Genomic DNA, 21,058 nt, shown 5'->3' with positions numbered 1-21,058 from the left:
CTTCCGATTAACGTCTGAACTTCCAAATAACTCTTAAACTCCCAACGAAATCTCATTCTTAACTCCAGGACTTCATTTTGCTTTATACCTTGCTATCATAGTTAATCCCGCACACTTAAAACCCACTTCAATCTAGATAATTATTATAAAGCTAATAAAATATTATTCGACATGTCATTGGTTTATCGATGCTTCGTCCGATTATTCGACGCATCGTCCTCTCTTACGGTCTATTGCCCAATCGGTCAGTTGACCTCCGCAACTTTGATTTCCTTAGCATAATTTTCACTCTTCTTGGCTCGATACCCGAACCCATGGCCTAAAGCATTATGTCGATACATCGACCGATCCTTCGGCTCGTTGTCCAATCTTCTGACATATTTTTCATCGATCGAGCATGATTTTTCTTGCTTTAATTGTCTCTCTCTGATTGAAGCTTCCTACGTCACTCAAAGTGCATATCAAATCATAAATACTATCAATTGGTTTAATCATCAAAATATGAGATTCAACAAGAAGATCGGTCGACATATCGGTAGAAGGCTTTGGTCCATGAGTTCAGGCATCGAGCCAAGAAGAGCAGAAATTACGCCAAGGAAATCGGAGTTGTGGAGGTCAACTAGTCGATTGGGCAATAGGCCGTAAGAGAGGACGATGCACCGAAGAATCAGATAAAGCGTCGATGAATTAATGACATACAGGACAACATGATTCAAGTTTTGTAATAATTCTCTACATCGAAATAGGTTTTATTTGTGCAGGAACTATGATAGTGATCAAGGCATAAAGCAAAATGAAGTCCTGAAGTTAAGAATGAGACTTCATTGGGAGTTCGAGAGTTCGTCGGAAGTCCGGACATTCGTCGGAAGTTCTGTCGGAATTGACCGAAAAGTCCAGGAGCTTGCCGAAAAAGCTCATCGAAACTCACTAAGAAGATCATCGTAAAGTCCAGGAGATTGCTGGGAGTCTGCTGGAACATTCTCGAGAGATCATCGGAAGTTTGTAATAAGATTGTCGGAAGCTCGTCAGAAGAAATCTAGACTAACCGGATCGGATTTGATTAGTGTATACCTTAAATTTCATAGGTAGCACATAATTGGGATTGGAATTGGGCCAACCCAATTAGGAGCCAGTTGGGCCCATGTATGGACTGTGTTGGACCAAGTGAAAGGCCCAAATAGTGACCCAACAGGTGGCACCGTCGTGGCACAATCTCCGAGACTATGTCAAGTGGTGGTATCGCCTAGTGTTAGTGTTAGGCGGTGGTACCGCCTAGACACAATCTTCCAAGCAATAGTACTATTGGACTGGGCGATGGTACCGCCTAGTGTTAAAAAGTATTGGTGGTGGTACCGCTAGCATTGGCGGTAGTACCGCTAGTACCCTAAAAATCGAGGATGAGATATTTTTAGGCTTCAAGTTTAAATTCACTTGAGGCCTATAAATACCCCTATCATCCCTAGTTAACCTACACAAGAATTGAGTGAAAAAAAAGTAGAAAAACTCGGTTATAATCTTGTGAGAACTCCTCTAAAAGCTCTAAGGGTTAGTATAGCTTTAGAGAGGAGTGAAGGGGGTGTAAAGGTTGTCTCCTAATCCTATAAAAAGGAAAAGAGGGTTGTAAAAGGGTAGTTGATCTTCGCCCATTGAAAGAAGATCGTTAGTGGATGCTGGTGGCCTTGACGGAAGGAGAATTGATGGAGTGGATGTAGGTCATGATGATCGAACCACTATAAATCGATTTGCATTTTTGTTCTACTTTTAATTCTCATATTACAAACTGATTTACTTACTTTATTTGCTGATGACATTCTTGCAAACGTTTCAAAGTTAATCATCTTTCCGAGATCGATTTTAATCATACGAGAATTATCCAAAATCGACGTTTTTACCATAGCACTAATTCACCCCCCTCCCCTCTTAGTGCCGACTCATTCCTAACAATAGCATGTCGTGCTAATAGCTTTGGCCCAAAAATATTTCGGTAGGCTATGTTTATTAAGTATGGTTATTGCTATCTCTTGTAAACTCCTATTTTTTCTCTCAACAACTCCATTTTGTTGTGGATTTCTTGGAGTAGAGAAATTATGGTCATACCCATTTGAATCATAAAATTCTTGAAAATTATTATTTTTAAATTCACCACCATGATCATTATGAATAGAATAAATCATAAAATATTTTTTATTTTAAACTTATTTATAAAACTTTATAAAATATAATCATCAACAATCACAAAAGCATATTTACTACCTCCTAGACTTATAATATCAATTGTTCCAAATAAATCCATATGAATTAATTGTAACGGTCTAGAAGTACTCACTTGATTTTGAGACTTAAACCTTTTTTTTTTTTTGTTTACCTAGTTAGTATGCATCATAAACTTTATCTTTGATAAATTTAATTTTAGACATTCATTTTGCAAGTTCTTAATTGTAATTTGTAAGATCAATTTTATACTTACATGATCGAATCTCCCATGCCAAAGCTATGTATCATCGTTTAAAACCAAAAAATAAGTTTCATCATGAAAATCAGCAAGATCAATAGTATACATATTATCTCTATAATTGACTATCTTAGCAATCATAGATTTATTTTTATGCGTTATCTCTATAATATAAGCATTAGATTCAAATTTAATGTTATATCCCTTATCATATAATTGACTAATGCTTAGTAAGTTATGTTTTAAGTAATATACTAACAAAACATCTTCAATCAAAAGATTTGATTTATTACTTATATTTTCTTCTGATAATTTTTTCTTTGTTGTTATCTCCGAAGATGACATATCCTCTATCTTAGAAAGTGAGCTTTGAGAAATATGTTGGATCTTTGGTCATGTGTCTTGAGCATGTAAGGAAATTTAGGGTAGTATCATATGCGTAACAAAAGAACAAAAAAATAAAATCCTAGAATTTTCTGCAGAAAAAGTTTCTCGTCGTCGTTCGAAGATTAGTTTACAAAATTCTACAAAGCTGAAAACTATATATATGTAAAAGATATGTTACATCTCTCTTTGAAAATCTATAAGAAAAAGTCATTTTGATTGTCAGGAAAAGAAGATTTTAATCCAATTGAGGTAGGAGAACGAGTGATAGAGTCACCTCTTTTGATTGCTAGAAAATGTCATTAAATCTCTCTTAGGTGTTAATCTTGTTAGGATCGAGAGCACTAAGAGGGGGGGGGTGAATTAGTGCAGCGGAAATCTTACAGCGATTAAAAACCAAAAGCTGCGTTCGTTCAATAAAAACTATTATGATGCAAAAGCTAATTCTCAGTTTGTATCTAAGTGCAGTTTGCGTCTAAGCGCAGATTGCGTCTAAGCGCAGTTTGCGTCTGAACACAGTTTGCGTCTAAGCGCAGTTTTGCGTCTAAGCGCAGTTTACGTCTAAACTCAGATTTACGTCTAAACGCAGTTTTACGTCTAAACGTAGATTTACGTCTAAACGTAGTTTTACGTCTAAACGCAGATTTACGTCTAAACTCAGATTTACGTCTAAATGTAGTTTTGCGTTTAAAAGCAGTTTTGAACCTTGAAAAGCGTTTTACGTAGAAAGCAATTTGCAGTTATAAATGGAGTCCGAATGTAAGCGTAAACTGCAGTGTGAAGATCGTACGAAAACACGATTTACGTTTGAATGCAGATTCTGAAAGAACAGCACTTAGAACTTGTTCGTGAAAGCGCAGAGAGCAGTAGTAATGGAGGAGGTTTGCAGTAATGATAAAGTGCTCAAAAATAAACGCAAACCAGAGATTTAGAGTGGTTCGGTCAGCCTTGACCTACTCCACTTTTGGCTTCCTCCACCGACGAGGTTGCCGACGTCAACTAGCTGCCTTCCTTCAATGGGCGAAGGCTAACTGCCCTTTTACAGTTTCTCTCCTTTTGACAGGCTCAGGAGACAACCTTTACAGATCCTTTCTCTCCTCTCTTTACAACTCAAGACTTGAAGAACAGAAGGAGGAGAACTTTAGGACTTTACACAAATTTGAGCTCTTAGAATCACTGAAAAGATCAAGAATTCGGTGTGGATCTGTATCTTTTCAGTGCTGAATGGGTAGGGTATTTATAGGCCCCAACCCAGTTCAAATTTGGAGCTCAAAACGATCAAATCGATCAAATCCCAGAATTCTGGGATCAGGCGGTTGCACCTCTTGACTGGAGAGGTGGCACCGCCTGGCAGAGCTCGAAGACTGAGCTCAGGCGATTGCTTCTCTCTGCCAGAGCTCGAAGACTGAGCTCGGTGATTGCATCACCTGGCAGAGCTCGAAGACTGAGCTTGGTGATTGCATCACCTGGCAGAGCTCGAAACTGAGCTCGGTGGTTGCATCACCTGGCAGAGCTCCAAACTGAGCTCAGGCTGATGCACCTCTCTGCCAGAGCTCGAAGACTGAGCTCGGTGATTGTATCACCTGGCAGAGCTCGAGACTGAGCTCAGGCTGATGCACCTCTCTGCCAGAGCTCGAAGACTGAGCTTGGTGGTTGCATCGCCTGGCAGAGCTCGAAACTTGAGCTCTGGCGGTGCTACCTCTTGGCAGAGGAGGTTGCACCGCCCAGTCTAGCTCGTAGACTGAGCTCTGGGCGGTTGCACCTCTCGGCTGGGGCGGTTGCACCTCCCAGCCTCGCAGCCCTGGCGGTTGCACCTCCTGGCTGGGGCGGTTGCACCTCCCAACCCCACAGCCCAGGCGGTTGCACCTCCTGGCTGGGGCGGTTGCACCTCCTGGTGCAATCAGGGTCCGAATGGTTCACTCCATTCGGCCCACTTTGAATCTTTTCAGGGGCCCAATTGCCCCAAGATTAAGCTAATGGGATCACCTCCCATTTTCATGCTTAATCATCATGCTAACTACGATTAACTCTAAGACAACTTCTGCAGCTTTGCTCCGATGCGTCAATCGCTTCTTCCGGCGAGTTTCCGGCCAACTTCCGTCGATCAACCGATAACCCTCGGTGATCCTTCTGCGGACATCCGGCATACTCCTGGACTTTGCGACGATCCACTTGGCGAGTTCCGACGAGCTTCGCTTGGCAAGCTTCTGGACTTCTCGGATCTGTTCCCGCAGAACCTCCGACGACCGTCCGTACTTCCGTCGAACTCTCGAACTCCCAACGTGATCATGAACTTGACTCCGGCGCAACTCCTGCTGCTTGTCTATCTTTCATCGTAGTTAATCCTGCACACTTATCTCAACACATAGATTAGACAACAAATGACAATTGACTTCATCATCAAAATCCGAGATTCAACAAATCTAACTTAGAGAACTAGGCTATGATACCAATTGTTGAACTCTTAATACACTTTCCTTATCATAAGACCTATATTGAAAGAGAATTCTTTATCGAGGCCCTCAACTTAGGAAAGATTGAACTCGGATATTGTGTCGACCAGCCTCTTTTATATAGTCAAGATTTCTTTAACTACCTATGGTTTAAGAAATATGCCTTGAAATGAAAAAATAATCAAAGAATATTTTTTTCGTTTTGATTCCATTTATTTTATAGATTTGTTTCGTTGGGTTTTGTCCTTTCATTATTGTGGCGATCACGTATCAGTTTTGAGTAAATATTTTCCATGGAGATTATACTTTGTGAAACTATAGTGCTAATGTGAATCTCAGGATGAAAAAGATAAAGGTTATGTTAAAGTTGTAGTTAACATCATATGTTAGATGTCATAAACATAAATATTAAATTGATGTCGTCTATCCAAGAACATTATGAATCATTATTATTAGTGATGACAAAAGACCAAGTATCCTTGATGCTACATATTTTTTAAAAAAAAATCTAAATAAGCATCCCTAGTCTACAAGAGCTTATTAAGTTTGTCAATCTATAAGATCAGACCACCTACGTAAAGCATTTCTCTAATTAAGACATCAACTTTCTTCTTAGTTTCATCTTTATTCCACACACTAATTTTATATTTGGTTTTCATAGTGTGAATGTATATGATATTTGGGTCATTCCAACTTGATTTTGAGCTGCGTATACAAGAAATTTGAGGTGGTAAAAAAAGGAGGGTTCCAACACTTACTCTATTAAAGGTGGGCTCAAGTGTATGCTTTAAGATTGGCCTATACAATGATCAAAGTCAAGTGAGTTTCTCGATATAATCCCTTATGTTCAAGTCACAAGAGTAGAGTAATCTTAGTGAATACCGGTTGATATTGATTATGGTACCTATGTGGTCTTTTATAGTACACTTAACTCAAAAAATATTCTAAAAAATAAATAAAATATTTTCTTAACATTTATCCCATATCCTCCTAATTAGATAATTACGTGTAAACTTAAATATAAGAGAAAAATCTTACCATGTCATTCTAAATATCTATCTTATCTTCCTGAACAAATCCAGGTTAAAGATTAAGAACTCAGTGAAGACAAGCATCAAAATTTATATGTTCTATTTTTTTATCTTTATATTATCTCAAATTCATACTCTTGATATGATTATTTACGTATTTTATTCTTAATTTTTTTTATGATACATTCTATATTCTGATAGAGTGAGAGTTTTCTTCGGTAACATGTCATATATGTATAATTCATTGTACGAAATCACATTGTTGCTGGCCATCTTAATTGGGCCGGTCTTCGGCCCTTTTCACTGTTCAACTCAACTACTACTACTAGACCGTACTTGCCTTTCCCGTTTCTGTTCTCCGAACCATATGGGAGCCCCTATCGACATCCCCTCCTACGCCGCCCTGCTCGACGCCACCTCCGCCTCCCGCGACCTCGCCACCCTCCGCCGAGCCCACGGGCGTCTCCTCGTCGGAGGTCTCGCTCACCATCGCTTCCTTCGTTCCAAACTTTGTGCCGCTTACGCACGCTGCTCCCGCCTTCCCGAGGCACGCCACCTCATCCTCCTCTGCCCCCGCCCCTCCGCCTTCCTCCTCAACTCCCTCCTCCGCGCGGACGCCCCCCGCTCCGCCCTCCTCCTCTTCCACCGGATGCTTTCCAGCCGCTCCCCGCCCCCGGACTCTCGCTCCTTCGCCTCCGCTCTCCACCACGCCGCCGCCCTTTCCTCTCTCCGCGTCGGTCGCCTCCTCCACGCCGCCGCCTTCGCCTCCGGTCTCCTCCTCGACCCGGACCCCCTCGTCCCCAACTCCTTGGTCGCCATGTACTCCAAGTGCGGCGACCTCGCCTCTGCCCGCCGCGTGTTCGACCGCATGTCCCGCAGGAGCGTCGCCTCGTGGACGGCCATGATCGCCGCGTGCGGGGCCCACGGACAGGCGCCGGATGCCGTGGCGCTGTTGGGGGGTATGGTGGCCGATGTGGGGGAGGCCGGGTTGGACGGGGCGGCAATGACAGCGGTTCTGGCGGCGTGCGCGAGGGGAGACGCCGCGGAGGCGGAGGTGGGACGGCGGGTGTTCGAGATGATGAGGGAGGGTCGCTTCGGTGGGGTGCGGCCGGGGGTGGAGCACTACACGTGCATGGTCGACATGCTGGGGCGTGCGGGGCGGGTGGAGGAGGCGGAGGCGCTGATCGGGGAGATGGACGGGGAGCCCGACGACGCGCTGTGGGCAGCGCTCCTCGGCGCGTGCCGGGCGCATGGCCGGCTCGACGTGGCCGAGAGAGTGGCCGACCTGGTCTACGGGCACACCGTCTGAACCCATTCGACCCACCAATTCATCAACTTCTGCGAGGATACAGCCCACGTATCTCCCTTATTGCAGGCTTAAAGAAGCTGTTGCAGATGTAAGAAGCCAAAGCAAACAAAAAGGTGGCAATTGTACGCACAATTCCCTGTTAATTATAGTCTTAATTATTACCATGCATGCGAATAGCAGTCTTGTTAAAGATTTATGGAATCATCATATGAGATCATAAGCTCACATGAGTCACTAATCGTGCCATAAGATCATAAGCTCGATCATGATACGAGACAAAGTTACCGAGATATTTCTGCATGGTAAATCTCATCTTTTTCTTGATGTATTCCTCATTTTATGAGCAGATGCTCAATTGAACATTTAAGAAGAGCTCCATAAGCGATGTTAAAGCAATTTATATCTTATTAAACGAAATAATGATAGATGTTTTTATTTTTTATAAAAAGAAAAGCTAACACATAGTAGAAGTTGTAAGACGGGACACACCAATATATATATACCTCTCACATTCTCACAATAAATAAGGAGGCAAAAGGAAAAACTAATAAGCCTATCAATATTTTTAATCGAGGGAAGTATATTTTATATACGTGAAACAGGTAAATAGATAAAATATGAAATTGTCCCTCAAGTTATCTATTAGGATTCTTTAATTTCATAAGTCCTTAATTTTAAGAATTTGATATTAATTTTTATTTTTTATTTAGTTTTTCGGTAAGAGTTATTCAGTTTTAGGAGCCATTGGATATATTAAATTAGGAGTTATATTTTTATTTTATAAATCCTAGTCCTAGATGACTAAGGATTAATAACTCTATATATAATGTCTTTCGTTATTGTTCTGAAGCAATAAAATGTAACTCAAAGTCTTTCGCTAACTTGGAGGTTGATTCCCTCGAAACGATCAAAAGAGGTTGATCCCCTTGAACCAATCAAATTCCTATCTATTTTCTTAGATAAAGCTCTAGGGTTTTATCATAGGGAAACCACAGAGAGCATCACATGTGTTGTGAAAAATAAAAACATTGCGTAACTGCATAAAGTGGTTGAGATGTTCTCACATAAGGGAGATCATATATCCCCTAATATGTAGATCCAATCCATGGATAAAGGAGCTCTCGTAAACTCCTCTCTAGCGGTGATCCACATAGCGGATGCGACGACGACATACCTCCTCACACAGCATGTTCTTTCCTCGTGTTCACACACCACCACACCGCAGCAGCCAAAGAGGAATCGATCTATCTTGTTGTCCTCTCGTACTAAAGAAGGGGTAGTCGATTGGAGTAAGGAGAAAAGAGGAGATGAAGGAGGTGGCGACAACAAAGGTCTAGCTTATGATCCCTTTAATTCTCAACTTCTATATATAGAGAGCCCTCTTTACTTACCTAATGAATCATGTCTTAATGGATATTGGATCTTCATCCAATTATCCTAGCTTAATAGATATTGGATCCCTATCCAATAACCACTCTAAGCTCTATTGGATCTCACCCAATAGATCCAATAAAACAAGGGCTTATTGAATATCTCATATCTAATCATCTACTCATCGCGTTGCCCACTATATGTGTGTGACCCTTTATGCCTAATATCGAGCTAACCGAACTCCTTTTAACTTAATGAATTATTATTCCTATAATAATTTACTCAACTCATCGACTATGGATGTACTAGGCCACTATGTCATAATCCCTAGACTATACAGGAGGATATAATCTATTGGATATGTTTGCCCTCAATTACTTTCTTTTAACTTAATGAATTATTATCCCCATAATAATTCACTCAACTCATCAACTATGGACGTACTAGGCCACTATGTCATAATCCCTATAATATACAAGAGGATATAATCTATTAGACATGTTTGCCCTTGTATTTATAGTCCCTTATCCATTTAATATCCCAGAGATCGTATACGGGGCATGGTGTTGTCAAGCCCATACGAAATTCATTCGAGTCTCTCTCTAATCGGATTATGTCAGAGAACTCCTTTTTTCTTAATCTGATTCTAATGCTATCAGATTTATTATGATCCAATCGACCTTGGCTAGAGATTTGCTTACGTGAGAGTATAAGGAATATTCTTCTCATGATATCGAGAGTGGATTATCCTCTATTGACACCCAATTGACTTCATAAGGTTGGTTATCATTCCCAATGATCGTAGATTGAGAACTTTTATACATATAAGTCCGGTATAAAAAAATGAAGTACTCCAACAAGACATCCTTGGTATCTCAAGTCTAAGGATCAGATATACAATTGGGACTACATAATCACTATTTAACAATGATGTATCTGTTGGGAAATCATAGGGGGGGCGACATCATATGCGCAGCGGAAGAACAAGAAAACAAAAAATCCCCGATTCCCAAAAAGATGTTCATCGTCGTGCGAAGATTGGTGCGCAAAATCCGCAAAAACACAAAACTGCGTATAGAGATTGTGTTACCTAGGGAGATCGTATATCCCTATTTCCTTGCAGATCCTTAGGAGAGGGTGAAGGAGGTCAAGCGTCCTCCTCTCTAGCGGTGATCCACACAGCAGGGTTGCGACGACGCTCCTCAAAACTCCAGGCCTACTCTGAGGTGGAGAGGGAGAGGAGAATAGGAAGGGCAAGCAAAGACTCTAGCCTATGAGGCTGTGAATCCCTCCTATTTATAGAGATCCCGTGTCAAAACCCTAATGGGTCCTTTCCCTAGTGGGTATTGGATCTGCATCCAATAAGACAAGGGCTCCGTCGGATATCTCATATCCGAACCTCTACTCATCGCAATGCCTACCATATGTGTGTGACCCTCTAGGCCCAATATCGAGCTGGCCGTGAGTCATACCTGTCAGAACCCTTTCTAACTAAGTGAATTATTATCTCTGTAATAATTCACTTGACTCATCGACTACGGAAGTACTAGGCCACTACGCCGTAGTCCCCAGACGATACAGGGGAATCCAATCCATTGGACCTGTCTGTCCTCAGTTACCATGTACCTATAGTCCCTCATCCATCTAATATCCCAGAGACCGTATATCGAGCATGGTGCTGTCAGACCCATACGGTTTCTACTCGAGTCTCGCTCTAATCGGATTCTCCCGGAGAACTCTTTCTCTCTCAACCCGAATGACCCTGGCCAGGGATTTGTCTGAGCAAGAACACATGGGATATTCCTCTCATGATACCGAGAGTGGATGATCCTCTATCGACACTCAATAGCCCTCGTAAGGTCGACTACCACTCCCAATGACCAGCTGTACTAGATCTGGGAACAGCCAAACCTATAAGTCTGGTATCAAAGAGTGGAGCACTCATACAGGACATCCTTGGTGTCTCAAGTCTAAGAACCAGATACACCACTAGGACTACGGAATTGTTGTCTGACAATAAGGCATCATCAACCATCCAGCATTCCGTAAGCGGATCAATCAGTGAACTCATTCTCCAATGAGCACCTGTACTGTATCCCTAGTGTCCCTACACGAGCAGCTATGAGACCAGCTGCATCCATCATATGGACGGGTATACAGCACACCAGTCTATCCGGTTATCACGATGTCCCTCTCGAGTAACCTATGACCGGGATTATTTAGGATATGTGTTTAAAGGTGAATCGATCTCATTATCGTGATCTCATCATGATCCGATTCCCATTGCACAAATCCAAGGACATCACAATATATATGCATTTATGCAATAGTTATAAAGTGATATACGCCAAAATATAATAAGCAAAAAGATTCTGTATCAAGTCACACGTGCCATCACTCACGTGATTGGCTTGCTGGGCACTTATGACTAGCAATCTCCCACTTGACCTAAAGCCAATCACCTATGTGTCTGATCCCCATCAGACCCCTGTGACGCTCAAAGACAATATGAGACAATGGCTTTGTTAGTGGATCTGCAATGTTATCTTCGGATGGAACTCTTTCCACTGCTACATCTCCTCGGGTCACGATCTCTCTGATAAGGTGGAACCTCCTCAGAACATGCTTAGATTTCTGATGAGACCTAGGTTCCTTCGCTTGAGCAATTGCCCCGTTGTTGTCGCAATATAGGGAAATCGGCTCCTCACTATCCGGCATGACTCCCAAATCTGTGATGAACTTCTTCAACCAGACTCCCTCCTTTGCTGCATCTGATGCAGCAATGTACTCCGCCTCTGTGGTCGAGTCAGCAGTGGTATCTTGCTTGGAACTCTTCCAGCACACTGCTCCTCCATTCAAGGTGTACACATACCCTGAATTCGACTTGCTATCATCGACATCAGACTGAAAACTTGAGTCAGTGTAGCCTTCAACCTTAAGGCTATTACCTCCATATACTAGTAAAAGATCCTTAGTCCTTCTCAAGTACTTAAGGATACACTTTACTGCTTTCCAGTGCTCCAAGCCTGGATCCGCCTGATACCTGCTCGTGACACTCAGAGCATGCGCTATATCAGGCCTAGTACATAGCATGGCATACATGATAGACCCTATTGCTGAGGCATAAGGTATCATATCCATGTTCGCCCTTTCTTCTGGAGTCTTTGGGGACATACTCGTAGAAAGCGATATCCCATGTCTCATCGGTATGAGACCTCTTTTGGAATTTTCCATGCCAAACCTTTTGACAATAGTTTCTATGTACCTGGACTGGGACAAGCCAAGCATCCTCTTGGATCTATCTCTATAGATTCTAATCCCCAAGATATAGGATGCTTCCCCTAAGTCCTTAATGGAGAAGTGTCTAGATAACCAAGTCTTTACAGTGGATAGCATTCCTATGTCATTCCCAATGATGAGGATGTCATCCACATATAACACCAAAAAGCTAATAGCGCTCCCACTTACCTTTCTGTATACACAAGGCTCATCTTCGTTCTTAACGAAGTCATAAGATCTGATTGCCTCATCAAATCTTATGTTCCAACTTCGGGAAGCTTGCTTTAGTCCATAAATGGATCTAAGCAACCTACACACCTTATCTGGGCAGTTCTTGGACACGAATCCCTCAGGTTGCATCATATACACCTCCTCCTCCAGGTTCCCGTTGAGGAATGCGGTTTTCACATCCATCTGCCAGATCTCATAATCATAGTGTGCTGCAATAGCCAATAGAATTCTGATGGATTTTAGCATTGCTACGGGTGAGAAAGTTTCGTCGTAGTCAACACCTTGCCTTTGACGATACCCCTTAGCCACTAGCCTTGCTTTATAGGTCTCTACCTTTCCATCTACTCCGATCTTTTTCTTAAAGATCCACTTGCAACCGATGGGTACAATACCTTCGGGTGCATCAACTAGGTTCCAAACCTTATTGGAGTACATAGAATCCATCTCAGAATTCATGGCTTCTTTCCACTTCCCGGAGTCTATACTCATAATAGCCTCCTCGTAGGTCTGAGGATCAATATCCTCTACATCCTCTGCTCTAATATGTCCCACATATCTCTCAGGAGGATGGGATACTCTATCAGACCTGCGTAAAGTTGAAACTTGTGTATTAGATACCTGAACAGACTCGGGCTGTAGAGTGGTGCTTGAGCTTGGTTCCCTAACTTCGCTCAACTCTATCATTCTCCCACTGTCTCCGCCAAGAATGTGTTCCTTCTCAAGGAACACTGCTCTCTTAGCTACAAAGACCTTTTGGTCCTCGAGATGATAGAAATAATACCCACAAGTTTCCTTGGGGTATCCCACAAATTTACATCGCCCTGTCCTTGATTCTAACTTATCGGGGTTGTGTCTTTTAACATGGGCAGAGCAGCCCCAAATCTTAACTACTTTAAGATCAGGCTTCTTCCCTTTCCATATCTCATATGGTGTAGACACCACCGACTTAGTTGGAACTCTGTTCAGAAGGTAAGCTGCGGTTTCTAGGGCATATCCCCAGAATGAGATGGGTAGGTCAGCGAAACTCATCATAGACCATACCATATCTAATAATGTACGATTTCTCCTTTCAGAGACACCATTGAGCTGAGGTGTATAAGGAGGTGTCCATTGGGATAATATCCCATGGTCCTTGAGGAAGTGAGTAAACTCTGTACTTAAGTACTCACCTCCTCGATCTGATCGAAGAGTTTTGATACTCTTTCCAATCTGGTTCTCCACCTCATTCTTATACTCTCTGAATTTCTCAAAGGCCTCGGACTTGTACTTCATTAAGTACACATATCCATACCTTGAGAAATCATCAGTAAATGTAATGAAGTAGGAGTAACCTCCAATGGCATGAGTTGACATGGGTCCACATACATCACTATGTATGAGTTCCAACAACTCAGTGGCTCTCTCTCCAGTTCCACTAAATGGAGAGTTGGTCAGTTTTCCACGAATGCAAGGCTCACAAGTTGCATATGACACATAGTCGAATGGATCTAGATATCCATCATTTAGCAACTTTTGAATCCTTCTTTCATGGATGTGACCTAGCCTACAATGCCACAGGTATGCACTGTTCAACTCATCTCGTTTCCTTTTGGACACATTTATATTCATGATATGTGGAGTGGTGTCTAACATAAATAAACCATTATGCAATGTTCCTTTCGTGATGATCTTATCATCTAATAATATCGAACAACCATTGTTCTCAAAAACAAATTTATATCCACTAACTGTTAAACATGAAATGGAGATAATGTTTTTGATAATAGAAGGAACAAAATAACATGCATCTAATGCAATAAAAGCTCCACTAGGCAGATGTAGGGCGACCTCGCCAACAGCTAATACAGTAACTTTTGCTCCATTACCCATCTTGAGGTCCATCTCGCCTCTCTCTAGTCTCCTAGGCCTTGCCAGAACCTGCAACGAATTACATATATGATAAGCACTACCGGTATCTAATACCCATGTGTTATCATAAGAGTCTGACAAATGGAGACTGATCATGAATGTACCTGAAGCTTCATCAAGCTTTTGTTTCGCCCTTTCTGCAAGGTACTCTTTGCAGTTTCTCTTCCAATGCCCATCTTTACCACAGTGGAAGCACTGGCCTTTGTCCTTTGCTGGGTCTTTCTTAGCAACCTTTGCTTTACCTTGTTTGCCCTTGCCCTTTCCCTTCTTAAGGGACCTTTCTGCTTTCCTTTTCTTTCTGGTCTCACCAGTGTAGAGAACTGGCTTCTCTTTCTTAATAGTACTCTCTGCCTCCCTCAACATATTGAGGAGCTCTGGGAGAGTCACCTCAAGCTTGTTCATATTAAAGTTCATTATGAATTGTGAAAAGGAATCTGGTAGGGACTGAAGCACAATGTCCACACACAAGTTATCCTCTAGGACCATTCCTAGACCTGTGAGTTTCTCTATCCACTCAATCATCTTTAGGACATGGTTCTGAACCGGTGTCCCCTCAGTCATCCTAGCGCGGAAAAGGCTCTTGGATATCTCATATCGTTGAGTCCTTCCCTGTTCCTCAAACAATTTACGGACATGTAGGAGAATGGATCTGGCATCCATCTTTTCATGTTGTCTCTGTAACTCTGGAGTCATAGAGCCCAACATATAGCACTGAGCAAGAGTGGAGTCATCAATGTACTTCACGTAGCGAGCGATCTCATCCTCGCTTGCCCCTTCTTCGGGCGTAGGCATCACTGTATCAAGGACGTACACGATTTTCTCCGCTGTGAGAACAATTCTCAAGTTACGGAGCCAATCCGTATAATTTGGACCAGTGAGGCGGTTGACATCAAGTATGCCACGTAAGGGATTTGAAAGCGACATTTTCTGAAAATAAAGATGTAGCAAAAATGAATAACATGCAGATTTTGCAAGAAATAAACTATCAAGATATGGACTTCTATCTTAATATGCTCCCACTATTTTACTAACGAGTCACGCGACACCCTCAGCACGTGAAACGGAAGTCTTCGGCAGACTTCTAGTGGGGATCAGGATCCAATCAGCGTCTTAGTGTAACCTCGAGGGACTCGACCAATCACACTAAGCCTAAAAGGTAGACAACTCTTGCCGATCACAACTCCTTGTGATTCCCGTCCTGTTCGGCCTCCGAATCACCATGGCCTCGAGGGACTCGACCAACCATGATGCTCGGTTAAGTCAACACCTTCGTTACAAGATGAGTCTGATTTGATGATATACCCTCGAGGGACTCGACCAAGCATATCATGCCCTCAGGTCACCGGTGACATCTCTATGTCGTAAGCAAGATAGCGAATCGCGATATAGGTGAGTCTCGAGGGACTCGACCAACTCAACCTACACCGGGATTCGGTTCCTACTCATAACGATGGAAGGCCACGTGGGTCAATCTAATTGCCTCACGTTTACCGACTTAATATTATCGAGAGATGTTTCTATGATTTGGTCTCCTATTATGACATGTCACACATGTACATATTTAATATATATCTACATCGCATGCAAATATATATACATATCTAGTATGTGTATAAGCAATCACACCAGATGATCATGGACCACAACCTAATATGATTAGGCCCGAGCCAGTAGGCCTAATCACTCACATCAAGATCTATGTGTGCAACGGTGCATCTCCATGCCTTGTGATCGTCCATCTCGTCCTCGTTGGTTCCGTCGACATCTTGATGCATCTTCATGCATCACGATCGTCCGTCTCGTGGGTCCCGCTATGGCTTCCACGCTCCCGCTGCGCCTCCTCATGTGATTACAACTTAATCATAGGCACGCAGGCCCGACACTAAACGAGAAATATAATGGAGGTTCGCAGACCTCAATAATAATAATCACAAGTACACACATCACACGGTCCATGATCATCCGTCCACTCATCATACATCACATGTATAAATAATCGTCATTATGTAGGACTACTAGATAATAAAAATAATAATCAACTAAACCTTTTAATTAATTAATATTTTCTGAAATCAGGGATATATAGGGAATTTCTCAATTCCTAAGAGTATTTTCGTAATTTGGACAAAAGACAGAAACTGGAATTTCTCAAATTCCGAGGGGCAAAACTGTCTTTTGCGTAGAAAACCCTAATACCCTTTCCCCTTTTCGCTGCTGCCGCCGCCGCCATCCTGCCGGCGGCGGCCTGTGCGGCGGGGCGAGGGCACTGCCCTCGCCTGCAGGCGGCACGCCCGCTGGCGGCGATGCCACTGCGGGTGGGCGCCCCCTTCGGGCGCCGCTGCCTCCGCAGGCGGTGCTGTACCGCCGGGCGACCGCCCCTGTGGGAGGGTTTCGCCCGCGGGAGCAGCGGCGGCAGGCGTCGCGCGTCGCTGCCCTACGGCGGCAGGCGCCGCTTCCTTTCGGCGGCAGGCGCCGCTGCCCTGCGGCGCCTCTGCCCGTGGGTTGCCAGCCCCGCCGGCAGCAAGCCTGCTGCAAACAGGCCGCCGGCCGGCTGCTGCAGACGCAGCCCCTGCGCTGCCCGCCTTCGGCTGCGCTTCACGCACGTAGATCGAGGGCAGCAACTGTTGCTGCCCTTTCTCGCTTTTGCGTCAACGATTTTGACGTCAATATTCTTCCTAAACACAACACACGCAGTTCAAAACCAATCATTCGCACGAACAACCTTGCTCTGATACCACTGTTGGGAAATCATAGGGGGGGCGACATCATATGCGCAGCGGAAGAACAAGAAAACAAAAAATCCCCGATTCCCAAAAAGATGTTCATCGTCGTGCGAAGATTGGTGCGCAAAATCCGCAAAAACACAAAACTGCGTATAGAGATTGTGTTACCTAGGGAGATCGTATATCCCTATTTCCTTGCAGATCCTTAGGAGAGGGTGAAGGAGGTCAAGCGTCCTCCTCTCTAGCGGTGATCCACACAGCAGGGTTGCGACGACGCTCCTCAAAACTCCAGGCCTACTCTGAGGTGGAGAGGGAGAGGAGAATAGGAAGGGCAAGCAAAGACTCTAGCCTATGAGGCTGTGAATCCCTCCTATTTATAGAGATCCCGTGTCAAAACCCTAATGGGTCCTTTCCCTAGTGGGTATTGGATCTGCATCCAATAAGACAAGGGCTCCGTCGGATATCTCATATCCGAACCTCTACTCATCGCAATGCCTACCATATGTGTGTGACCCTCTAGGCCCAATATCGAGCTGGCCGTGAGTCATACCTGTCAGAACCCTTTCTAACTAAGTGAATTATTATCTCTGTAATAATTCACTTGACTCATCGACTACGGAAGTACTAGGCCACTACGCCGTAGTCCCCAGACGATACAGGGGAATCCAATCCATTGGACCTGTCTGTCCTCAGTTACCATGTACCTATAGTCCCTCATCCATCTAATATCCCAGAGACCGTATATCGAGCATGGTGCTGTCAGACCCATACGGTTTCTACTCGAGTCTCGCTCTAATCGGATTCTCCCGGAGAACTCTTTCTCTCTCAACCCGAATGACCCTGGCCAGGGATTTGTCTGAGCAAGAACACATGGGATATTCCTCTCATGATACCGAGAGTGGATGATCCTCTATCGACACTCAATAGCCCTCGTAAGGTCGACTACCACTCCCAATGACCAGCTGTACTAGATCTGGGAACAGCCAAACCTATAAGTCTGGTATCAAAGAGTGGAGCACTCATACAGGACATCCTTGGTGTCTCAAGTCTAAGAACCAGATACACCACTAGGACTACGGAATTGTTGTCTGACAATAAGGCATCATCAACCATCCAGCATTCCGTAAGCGGATCAATCAGTGAACTCATTCTCCAATGAGCACCTGTACTGTATCCCTAGTGTCCCTACACGAGCAGCTATGAGACCAGCTGCATCCATCATATGGACGGGTATACAGCACACCAGTCTATCCGGTTATCACGATGTCCCTCTCGAGTAACCTATGACCGGGATTATTTAGGATATGTGTTTAAAGGTGAATCGATCTCATTATCGTGATCTCATCATGATCCGATTCCCATTGCACAAATCCAAGGACATCACAATATATATGCATTTATGCAATAGTTATAAAGTGATATACGCCAAAATATAATAAGCAAAAAGATTCTGTATCAAGTCACACGTGCCATCACTCACGTGATTGGCTTGCTGGGCACTTATGACTAGCAGTATCATTAACCATTAAGCATTCCGTAAGCGTATCATTCAGTGAACTCATTCTCCAATAAGCACTTGCACTTATCCCTAATGTCTCTACATAAGTAGTTATGAGATCAATTGCCTCCATCATATGAACGAGTATATAGTACACCGATCTGTCTGGTTATCTCGATGTCCCTCTTGAGTAACTTATGATCGAGGATGTTTAGAATCTATGTTTAAAGGTGAATTGGTCTCATTATCATGATTTTATCATAATCCAATTCCCATTACACAAATCCAAGGATATCACAATATATACATCATCCAATATAAAGTGAGAAAACACTATAAAATAATAACAAAAAAGATTATGCAGCATGTCATACGTGGCATCACTCACATGATTAGCTTATAAGGCACCTATAACTAGCATTATAATATGGTATCAGAACAACATTTTCTTGATGTTCCTAAAGCTCTTATGGTGCTTCTTCGTCGTACCCTCAATCTCCTTTCGGACGTTGCCATAGGCCTCGATGCCCACACTACCAATAGTGACTTCACCTTCAATGCCAAGTAAGAAGTGCTCATGCCCTTGACCCAAAATCAAAAACAAAACTTAAGAATTACAGATCTACAATCATACGCAATGACTATTGACAATTCTATGAAAGCCCAATTTGAAGCATTGGAAGCAAAAATTAAGAGCAAGTTATAAGAAACTCTTAATGATTTCAAAAATTGTTTGCTTGAGAGTTTTAGCAAAATTCAACAAGATAGAAGTTCGACTTCTACAAGTAAACAACTTGATCATTTTGAAATAATAGAAGAGGTTACCAATAGCATAATAATGGCTACCCTCATATGAAAGTAGAATTTTCCAAATGGGAAGATGAAGATCCGACTAGTTAGATTTCTAGAGCAAAGAATTTTTTTCGCTTTCATTAAACTCCAAAAGATTCTAAAGTAGAAATATCTTCAATCCAACTAGAAGAGATGTTATTCAATGGTATGATTGATATGAAACTTACCATGAAGTTTTCTCGTGAGAGCAATTCAAGAAAGGGCTTCTTATTCGTTTTAGACCATCCAAATATGAGATTATTAATTGGTAGCTTGCCAAGATTCGTTATACTTCTACTGTGTTAAAGTATCAAAGTCAATTTGAATGACTATCAAATAAGGCTAAAGATTCATCTGAAAGATAATTGGTAGGAATATTTATTGAAGGTCTTAATTCAGACATTTGTTGTGAAGTGAAGACTCACCAATCACACACTATTACAGCTACAATTTCTTTCATGACTACATAAAAAAAAAATTAACATGGAAAATCGTTGAACTATGAGTATTAATAAATAGGTGACTAGCAAGTCAACTACTCCAACCATTCATAATCGAAATCCTAATACTAGAAAATTGACTTAAGAGGAACTTAAAGAACAATCAACAAAGGGTTTGTACTGCCATTATGATGAAAAGTGGAGTAAGGAGCATCGATGCAAGCAAGAAAAACTTTTGATGATCGAACCAATTAAAGAGGAACCAAAGATTGACGTTGTAGACTCTGATCATGAAAGTACGAATAACGATGAGATTATTGAACCTGTCACACATACTGTTTATGTATTAGCTGGCTATTTTAATCCTCAAACTATGAAAGTTGAAGGAACTTTGAAACGTAAGTGTGTTACTATTTTAATTGATATTATTAGCAACAACAATTTTATGGATAACAAGGTTGCTATGCAATTGACCTATCGCATTGAATGCTATGATTAATTCGATGTAAAGGTTGCTAATGGGCGAATTTTAACTTGTGATAGTAAGTGTTCCAAAGTAAAGCTTGTTATACATGACCAAGAATTTCTTGTGGATTTTTTCTTATTGCCATTGGAGGACTATGAGGTTATACTTAGAATTGAGTTATTATCAACTCTGAGTGATATCTCTTGAATTTTTTTTAAAATTAATTATGAAGTTTTATATCAATAGAAAGCAAATGATCCTAAAGGGAAAGCGTGATAGTAAGATCACAATTGTTACTAGCCATAGAATAGAGATGGTTCTTCGGAAGGCACATTATAGATTTTTAGTATAATTACAGAACATTAAAGAGGAAGCTATAGTACCTAAACAAGATGAAAATATTCAATCATTACTCAAAGAATTTATAGATATATTTGCAGAACCCCAAGGACTTTCACCTCTTCGATCACATGATCACCAAATTCCTTTACTGCTTAGGAGTGTACCAATTAATGTTCAGCCCTATTGATATCTACACTTTCAAAAGATAGAGATAGAAAAAATCGTTAAGGAGATGTTTAAAGTAGGGGTCAAAAGGGCTAGTGTTAGTTCAGACTCCTCTTTAGACTTATTAGTAAGAAAGAAAGATGGTACTTGGTAAATGTATGCGGATTAGCGAGCA

At 42.2% G+C, this 21,058-nt stretch overlaps 1 protein-coding gene across 1 annotated transcript; it reads left to right on the top strand.

The window, feature by feature from the left end:
- Window positions 1-6,687: 6,687 nt before the first annotated feature.
- Window positions 6,688-7,629, top strand: LOC135680322 (pentatricopeptide repeat-containing protein At2g33760-like). Its single transcript, XM_065194202.1, has one exon. It carries the CDS (start codon window positions 6,688-6,690, stop codon window positions 7,627-7,629), a length of 942 nt encoding a protein of 313 aa, XP_065050274.1.
- Window positions 7,630-21,058: the final 13,429 nt, after the last annotated feature.

This window comes from Musa acuminata, chromosome BXJ1-8 (genome assembly GCF_036884655.1).
Source record: "Musa acuminata AAA Group cultivar baxijiao chromosome BXJ1-8, Cavendish_Baxijiao_AAA, whole genome shotgun sequence".
Taxonomy (NCBI): Eukaryota; Viridiplantae; Streptophyta; class Magnoliopsida; order Zingiberales; family Musaceae; genus Musa; species Musa acuminata.
Note: the sequence above shows the minus strand (reverse complement) of the source record. Positions and strands in the feature narration are given on the sequence as shown.